This window comes from Cryptomeria japonica, chromosome 9 (genome assembly GCF_030272615.1).
Source record: "Cryptomeria japonica chromosome 9, Sugi_1.0, whole genome shotgun sequence".
NCBI lineage: Eukaryota > Viridiplantae > Streptophyta > Pinopsida > Cupressales > Cupressaceae > Cryptomeria > Cryptomeria japonica.
In genome coordinates this window covers 620,336,155-620,345,294 of record NC_081413.1, presented here as the reverse complement: position 1 = coordinate 620,345,294, position 9,140 = coordinate 620,336,155, and the positions used below count along the sequence as shown (strand labels likewise).

Sequence of the window (9,140 nt, the reverse complement as noted above, 5' to 3'; positions counted from 1 at the left end):
ATGAAAGAGGTCAAAAAGTTTAATGGTTGCAAAAAGCATTGGTAACTCATGCAGAAGAAATGTTTCAACACCAAGAACTGGGGTTCTAAACCAGATCAGTCCCCATGTCTTTAAACCCCTTTAGCAATCCTAGAAAACGTCCAACTAGCATGTCGCTTATACGAAATGTTGATCAATGCACTCTTTTAACACATTTATATTCTACCATACTATGCTTATGGATTACATGATCGCTTATAGACTCGGGCTATAGCAGGTGTTAGGCTAAATAAATTATCAACTCATCCTGTCTGCCTCTATTGAGATGTCATGTCAATAGCATCTTCAGACTGGTTGAAATGACTGTCAAGAAATAGGTCCATGTTAATCCCCTGTTAAAATGGCAAAGAAAATTTACCGTGGAAGATGTGGATAACAAGAAGTAACTACAAACTCAGAGCAAATATTTCAAGATGATATAATCATTTCTTGAGAACCAAGACCAAATGGAGAGGATATTAGACATTTAAGTGAATAAATGATAATGCCCGTACAAAGTTCATATGATCAGCTATTGAAAATGAGAGGGACCAAGTCATTATCCATCTCTGAGAACATCTCATAACCGAAATCTGCTCCAATAGGAAAACTCTTTACAAGAGTTCATATCTGCCGAGCATTCAGCCTCACCATTCTTTTTGAAAGGTAGTATGCATTGAAATAAGAAGAGCAGATAAAACAATTTATAAAACAGAATTAGACACGACACAGAAACACAAATTTATAGTGGTTCACCAATATGGCTACGTCCACTTTGAAGCAGGGGAAACTCTGTTATTATTATATCTGTTTTATGTACATACATACAGCAGCAGCTTCTGCTATCAATAATAATTAGCATGATCACATTATCCATATAAAGATAAGCCTTCAAAGAAGAATTGTCAAGAGTCTGATAATTGGAGAGAAAAATAAGTGACCGTTGGGTTTCATATCCAACAGTATGCAACTTTGTTTTCTTCCATAAAAGTGTATGCAAATATATTTTGAGTAAAGCTTTAACTAAAGAAACAGAATCCTCCAAGAAAACTAATATCTTCCAGCAGTCACTGTTCATAGCATTACCGTGATCTCCTAGTATCCCCCCAAATTCAATGTGCTCGATATCCATCTCAAGGGTTATCTCCATTTGAAAGATAGCCTTCAATTCAGCTTCATTATTTGAGCAAGTGAACAACTAGAAGAGATGAAATCTTCAATCTTGGTTGATTCTTAATCAATGTGTAAACAGTTCTCTTGCTGGGCCAGGATTAATTCAGTGACCCCATCAATTGGATCTTGTTAACATTTTGCAGTTTTTACTTCTTTTACCTAACTCAATTCTAACTACTCCTAACCTAGCATGTAAGGATGAGCCTCTAAAAGTTAAAACACACTCTGCCCACCACCCACACCCCAGTTCCCACTCTCCTCCTCTCCATCCCCCTACCCTCCATCCAAGTATGGTATAATATAAATGACAATGAATTACATATATCACTTTCAAACTCTCAACCATAATTTGCCACCATGAGAATTGTCTCCACCACAACATTTGGAAATCCCACATTTTGGAAGTGGAGGGTAGTTTCCCCTAGAGTCGAAAAATGCATTTATTTCTGCTACAATTGGCAACTAATGGTGAAGACATTGCTGCTCATTTATGCTTGTCTTCTTGTCATTGTGCATATCAATTTTGTCTCCCTGCAAAACTAAGGGCACATAAGAGAAACAAAAATTTCTTGCACTCTTCATCTCAAAAGTATTGATTCTTATTGGTCTTGGCTTCCATCATAGTTCCTTAAGGTCTCAACCTTCTGTAAAAGGGAAGATAATTCACAGGTAATTTCTACACGAGCAATTTATTTTAGGAAAGAATTCCAATATAGTTAATTTCAATATTGTGTGCCACTTTGAATTTCTATTATGTGCTCCTAGTATAAGCAATAACCTTTGATCTTCCACTAGTAACTACATTTGCATTAGCAAAACAGCATTTTTTGTACCAAGATATGTGATCTCTCGTGCACAAACGTTACTGCTCACCTTCTTGGATGTTGGGACCATCAATACTGTCATCAATAAAGAGAGATCCATCCATATTTGCCAATGGTGACAAATAAGGCAATGCTAGGGTTTGCAAAGTTCATGAGTTTCCATATGTTGTCACATTTCTGACTGTAGATCATTGGTTCAGCTGGACTCTCTCGAGTTCAGACTGGCTTGTTTCCATGTAACACTCTTTACAGCTATTACACTTGCAGAAGCTGCTGGCAGCTTCAGAGACATTTGCCATCCCCAATTGCCCCTTTACCATAGTTCATCTCCTTATACCACCTTACACACTGCCAAATGAAACGGCTGTAGCACAGATACATAACTGAATGTGTACACTCTAGATATTTTTGCATTTTAACAGGCATTTAGGATTCAGATTTGTGGACCATGACAAGTTTGCAGATCTAATAACTAGCAATGTTGCCACAGAGCTCACATCAATAGATTTTATATCCAATACATGCACTACAAATCTTCATCATAAATATTTTATGACACGGTATTTGCACAAGCATATCTCTGCATCAATCTTATCTACTCCGAGGAATGGGAGAGATCAATTAAAAGAACAAACTTGCAGTCCAGAATCTCCACAACATGGAGTTCACAAAAAGTAATTCATCTCACAAACAACTGATTCTTTTATCAATTGATAGTTGTAAATTCCAAATAAAGATTTTTGTGAGTCATGACAATGCCTTGACTGCATTCATCATTTTCCTCCTCACAACAGTTCAAACATGACATGCTTGTTTGCCTTACAACTGTTTTATTGGCAACTATTGTTTTGTCACTTGTGGTGCAATTTTCTCTTCTCTGAACTGCGTTAATGTGCATGTTCTACACACACCCAACATAACGTACCAGTCAGATTATTCGATGTATTTATCAAAAATAAATCACAACTATTTTACAGGCATCAAGCTCTAGTTGGAGCTGCATATGTTGGCTCATTAAAACACAAAATTAAGCAAATTCCATGAGATAAATAATATTATTTTATACTAGTGAGTAGGCAGGCATAACTAACTTAATTTTATGTATTCCTCAAATACACATGTGAGGATGAATCTACAGTAAGCCTCTAAGGGCAACCTTTGCCTACCAGGAGGAGGGGGTTTGATTACACAGCAACCTGCATGTATTTCAGAGCTTTCGTCCCTGAAATTTGTGCTAACCACTTACTAATATTTTCAATGAAAAGTACCCTTGATATAGATATTAAGTGCTTTAACGTTGATGAAGACTGATTATTATTAAAGGAAAGAAATCTGTGCAATGTAATGTTTGTATTTCCATCAGAAGAAGCAGTTTCTTTACAGTAAAGCTTGATGCAAATTATATTTGCTTGCTGTTTTGGTGAAAAAAAAAAATTGAAGCTGCAGATTATTTAGCAGATAAAGAGTTGGACCTGTAAAAATAAGCCGATGTCAATCCTATAAGTGATCATTGAAGTTCATTTAAAACCTTTGCAAGATTTAGTTTAAAGAGAGATTCTCAGAGGTAGTAATAACTTAGCATGTCACATACAATCTTTGGTTTTATAGATCTTGGATGGATGCTAAAATTCTATAACTTTAAAATTTAAATCAATTAAAAAATGACGTGTTTTATTTTTATGAATACAATAAACACTCAGAGATAATTATTCTTATTCCCCAGTTGTCAATAATCCCCATTCTAGATTTTATCTATCATTATGGATTGATACAGAGCATTTAGGTATTTTTAGATTTACCACATGTCATCATTACTTGGTATGGAGGTGACTTGTCTGTGGCCCTCAATATTTGACATGTACCTATCTTGTGCTTTGATCTGTCACTAAAGTCTCCATGGCAGCTATTACTATGACAAGGTTTGAATTTTGGTTGCAATAAAGCCATAAAACAGATTCTGTAAAGCTTGACATCTTTCCTTTGCAAAAGTTCTTTATCCTTTCTCTTTTACTACTGCAAAAGCATCTCCATGCAAGACATAACAGTGAAGAGGCATAGCATGAGAACAAGTGGAGACTTGGGTATCAAAAATGATGAATTCATCCATGGAGATATCAAGCCAGAGGTGAAGAATAGGCCAGGTGGCACTCAGCTGCATCTTATATGGAAAGGGGCTATAGAGAGATGAAAAATAAGATCACAATTCCAACATAACTAATTGGATTGATTCCATTAAGTGTTATGGGAGAAACCTTCAGTTGAAAGACGGTGGTGAGAGTTCTCTGCAGAGTAGCTAGTCATTCTGAAAAATGTATGTCTGGATACTGCCAGTACACAATCCAGGCAAAATGCCTTCAAAATACCAACAAATTTAGTGGATGAATTTGAAACCTAAATATGTAATGATTGTTACTTTGAATTTGAACCTCTTCAGCAAAAGTGCCGCGTAGACACCAAAGGCAATCTCATGCTTGAATGGGTTGATGAACTCTCTTTAAAGTTAACAGTTGTGAAAAAAAAATCAAAAGAAGCTGCTGATTGCTTAGGAAAAAAGATTTGATTGCTTGTCACCTAAACATTCAAGGAGTGGAGTCAATACGCAGAGATGAAGCTACTGCATGTTGATTTGTTCTGTGTGGTTCTTAAGCTGCAATCTATCAGTAGTTAGCTTCTTCCTGAATCTGTATGTTTAGTTTTCTCTGATCAAATTTCCAATCACTTCATATATGTAAAACCATCTGAAAGAATTTATATTTTTAAATGCAAAATGGCAGTACAAAATTTTTAAGATAACTGAAAATCAGTTGAACAAATCATGAAAACTGGTTAAATCACGATACATAACTGAAAATCAGTTGAACAAATCATGAAAACTGGTTAAATCACGATACACCAATATCCCTCTAAATCCTAAAACTTATCATGGTTTCAAGGGGATATTAGAAGCTTCCGTATAGTGCCAGCCACATAATATCAGTTAATAACTATTAGTAACAAAAAAATGTAGAACAATTCTTAATCCAAGGTACTACTAATATAAAAATTATGCAACATTAATTTAATCAGTTAGCAGCTGTATTTATTAATGTTGCATAAGCTCAATCAAATCTTGAAAATACACGGGGAAGAGAAGAACCAAGCTACTATCTAGAGACATCAACTCCCTAAAACAGAAGAAGTGAAAATTGCAAACCCGTTACAGTTTGCATGATATCCACACTCTGTTGCTATGCTTACATTATGTTGCCTTTAGGGACCGCTGATATAAATAATGTGAGTAACCACCAGGTCTTGGGAAACTAGAGGAAGGATACATCATGTTCTTAATCTTAGGTTGGCCATTAGTGTGCCTGTTTGCATCGGTAAATGATTGTCTCTTTCCAAATTGTTCAATATCTAAATTCCTTGCTGTATCTTTGGCATCCTGCAACTCTTCTAGTGTTTCAACCACATCAGTCATAGTAGGCCTGAATTTTGCTTCTGTACAAAGACACTGATAAGCAACCATTGAAACTGTTTTGGCACTCTTCATTGAATATTGACCATTCAATCTAGTGTCTATAACACGAAACAATTTGTGCTTATCATTCAGATAAGGCTTTGCCCATTCTACTAGATTTTGCTCACCAGGAGCACGGTTCTTATCTAAAGCCCGTCGACCAGATAGCATTTCCAGTAAAACAACACCATAGCTGTAAACATCACTCTTTGCTGTCAAGTGGCCTGTCAGCATATATCATTCATTGAAAAGCGTTACGAGAAATGCTTCTGATTAAGCACAAGAAATATATTAGAAACAGACAGAACGATAAACTACTTCCTATATCACATTTGATAAACTATCCATACTAAGTAATATTAGCTAAATGACTGCCCAATAAATTGAATATCCAATCACCTGTTGCCACATATTCAGGAGCAGCATAACCATAAGTCCCCATGACCCTTGTAGAGACATGTGTTTTATCACCAGTTGGACCATCCTTGGCTAGGCCAAAGTCTGAAAGTTTGGCATTATAATGCTGCAGAAGTCGCAAAATCAAGCACAGACTTAACTAACAAAATATTCAAGGTAAGATTAAATGGAATCAATTGAAAGCAGTACTCCAGCTACAATACTGTGTGTGAGAGTCAACATACTGAATCAAGAAGGATGTTTGATGTCTTGAAATCACGATATATTACTTGCTTTTCTGCATTATGGAGAAAAGCAAGCCCCTTGGCAGCTCCAGTGGCTATTTTTATCCTTATATCCCAAGAAACTGGTTGGTAGTTAGAGCCTCCTGCAAAAAACATAAAAAACCAGAAACATGATAAGGTCCAGATCATTAACATCAACAAGTCAGTCCAGTAATATCTCAGGAACAACCCTAAAATGAGTTGTTCCTGCAAATGAAACTGTGAGAATTTAACCTAACATGTTTATGTAATTGTGCAGTTCTTAAAAATCAAGAATTAATTATCATAAGCCTTAGTAAACTCTGAAATAATAGTCTAGGAATCAAATTAGGACATGCCAACTATGACCAAACTCAAGGCAAGGCAGAAACTAGTCCCTTCTGTTTGTTTGAGCTGGTAAAAGAAACCAAAAGATCAAAACTGACAACTGACAAATCATAGAAATGAATATATGTGTTTTTGGCATTTGCAAATTCAAATGGATATGGTAGCAGTTTTGATGCCATCACGGACAACATGTGTCAAGATGGCAGCATTTTCACAGACAGGGAAGTACTCACTTCTAAATAGGTGATTCTCCAAACTCCCTTTTGACATAAACTCATAAACCAATAGGCGATGATCATCTTCAGCACAGTATCCAGTTAGCTTCACAAGATTAGGGTGGTAAAGTTGACCCAGATAATTCACTTCTGTCTATTCACATGGCAAACCAAAACAAGTCATGCCCTCATATAGCATTTCATTTTTCAGGCTTTAAAAAGTGAATTTGCTGATGTACCTTGAACTAAAAAATTGCCATAATTTTAAAAAAGTTAAAAATAGGTGAGGATTGAGAAAGACAATTATGTTGTAAAGATCCACTTCGAACAAGCACTTACCAACCATTCCTTATGACCTTGCAAACTTTCTTGGTTCAGTTTCTTCACAGCAATAACCATGCCCACACCTGGTTTGCTTGCCATGAAACCTTGTTGATCAATCCATCCCTTAAAAACACAGCCAAACCCTCCTTCTCCTAAAAGATGATCTGGCCGAAAGTTCCTTGTGGCACTCTTAAGTTCATTAAAGGTGAAGGACTTCAGATTAGCTGAGGGCAGAATTTGACCTTCGGACAAAGGATTTGACAAGTTACTGCTATCTGTCCTATAACTGAGAGACGACATGCTTTGAGTAGAATTATTGGAGGATTTAACATCTTTACTCGTAAACTTTGAGTTTCCTGCTAAACATCACAATACAAACATACATAAGCAGATTAGAAAAGATCTACTGGGATGTGATCACAAAGAAAATCAAGTTAAAATATAAATGAACATAGAAAAGTTGACTTTTTTGAATTTAACAGTCAGACTCAGGGTTCAAATCCTAACCCATGCTTATTAAGGGTATCCGAGTAAAAAGCTAATCTGCAGGAAAATTATTCCGCAGTCCGTGGAATACACATAATGTTAAGAGATCACCCCAGCCCAGTTAATGATAAAACTAAAAACTCAACAGTCTCATTTCTGCATGCCCCAAAAGATGATTTGCCCAGCTTGACATAGGCTTGAAGAGTTGGCAGGGCTTTTGGTACCACCTGTTTCACCTTAATAATAACATAAAAGGCATCCCTTTCAAGAGCATCTCAAGCCTCTAAATAATGCCTTGAATAAAACAAGGATCGCCCCAAAAAATCTGCTATATAGATACCCTGGGTAACATTTTTACACCATTGGGTATTAAGGTTTCTGTACAAGCTAGATGACAGTATGGGATTTATGAGACCAGCGCTTGAAAATTGCTACCCATTCATCCCCATAACCTGTCAAATTCATCTACATCTTCCATTCTACAGTACCAAACCCATTCATCATCCTTGTGCAATGTGGACATCCTATACTACTACAGAAATGCCTTAGAAACTATTGTTCTAACACTTAATAAGCCTATCTTCTACAAAAAATAATAATGATGTAAGCCTAAAAGAAAACATTTCGAACCAATTCACAAATTTTGATGTAGATTTTTCTACTTGAAATATCTTTGCAGATCAGTCAAATGGGCATACTAGAAAGCTGAATTCATATAAAACTACCATAAAAAAAGGATGCTGAAATTTCAGGTTACACTTACCAGATGGTGATGGGCTAAGTTGAGTTGAAACCTCAGCTCTCAGAGCAGCTCCAAAACAATTGCCCATGGAGTCAAGCGGCAGGAATCTTCAGACCCACATCCTTGATTGCCGTTTCAAGTTTCACAATTTGTTTCAACTGGATTACAGGAATTTACAGCAATATTAATCCAGCTAATGCCAAATGCATGTCTGAGCATTCATTGTACTAATCAATTTGAGCAACAAAACAGTAAAATATGAGATGGGTTGTGCAGAAGACCGAATCCCAATATATTTTGACTACCAAAAACTTATTTTTCCTCCCACCATAGTTTTTGATTCTTTCAAGGCTCCTGCAGTCCTCTTAGGCCAAATTCTATTAGTGATATTTGATTGCAAGGACCCATTTCAGTTTTTTTTTTCATCATATGAATTCAAAGGTCCTTCCATTGAATTTTACTTTTACTCCATTGACTGGTTCCATCAAAGACTTCCTAAGTTCCAGGTGGCATTTCAACCAGTCCTCAATGATACTTGGTATGATATTCGAGTCAAAAAAAGTGTCGCAATTTTTTTTAAACATACACGAGAGACATGGGAATGCTCTTGTTCTATTAGGGATCATTTTTCAAAGCCTTGGCCCCCCTTCCAAAAGGCCTGGTTTTTCTCAATTATCCTATAAACAATTAATTGGGCTTTTACCCAATGGTAAGATTTAACTTTATATTATGCTTTCAAATCTTCATTGGGAGGCGCATTTACTTGAGTTAAACAAGCAAGCTAACTTACATTCAAGATTGATTATTAAATTTAGAATGTACTTTATATATTCTCCAACACGCTTTTCAAGG

At 36.1% G+C, this 9,140-nt stretch overlaps 1 protein-coding gene across 3 annotated transcripts; it reads right to left on the bottom strand.

Annotated features, from left to right (window-relative positions):
• Positions 1-5,068: 5,068 nt before the first annotated feature.
• On the bottom strand, positions 5,069-8,901 carry LOC131063703 (probable serine/threonine-protein kinase PBL10). Of its 3 annotated transcripts, none has more exons than XM_057997592.2 (6): positions 8,310-8,894; positions 7,076-7,419; positions 6,755-6,890; positions 6,156-6,298; positions 5,914-6,037; positions 5,069-5,738 (listed from the first exon to the last, which is right to left on the bottom strand). In XM_057997592.2, the coding sequence occupies exons 1-6, from the start codon at positions 8,374-8,376 to the stop codon at positions 5,254-5,256; spliced, it is 1,299 nt and encodes a 432-aa protein (XP_057853575.2). In that variant the 5' UTR covers positions 8,377-8,894; the 3' UTR covers positions 5,069-5,253. The 3 variants fall into 3 exon arrangements, with proteins under 3 accessions (XP_057853575.2, XP_057853577.2, XP_057853578.2); XM_057997594.2 differs by having other exon boundaries at positions 7,076-7,416; positions 8,310-8,892; XM_057997595.2 differs by having other exon boundaries at positions 5,649-5,783; positions 8,310-8,901.
• Positions 8,902-9,140: the final 239 nt, after the last annotated feature.

Bases quoted from the DNA above. Each gene is read 5' to 3' on its own strand.
- LOC131063703 (XM_057997592.2), bottom strand. From the start codon at position 8,376: ATGGGCAATTGTTTTGGAGCTGCTCTGAGAGCTGAGGTTTCAACTCAA. The intron at 6,038-6,155 runs GTATGTTGACTC...CGACTTCTGCAG, and splicing joins CAAACATCCTTCTTGATTCA to CATTATAATGCCAAACTTTC. The intron at 5,739-5,913 runs GTGATTGGATAT...ATATGCTGACAG, and splicing joins TCCTGAATATGTGGCAACAG to GCCACTTGACAGCAAAGAGT.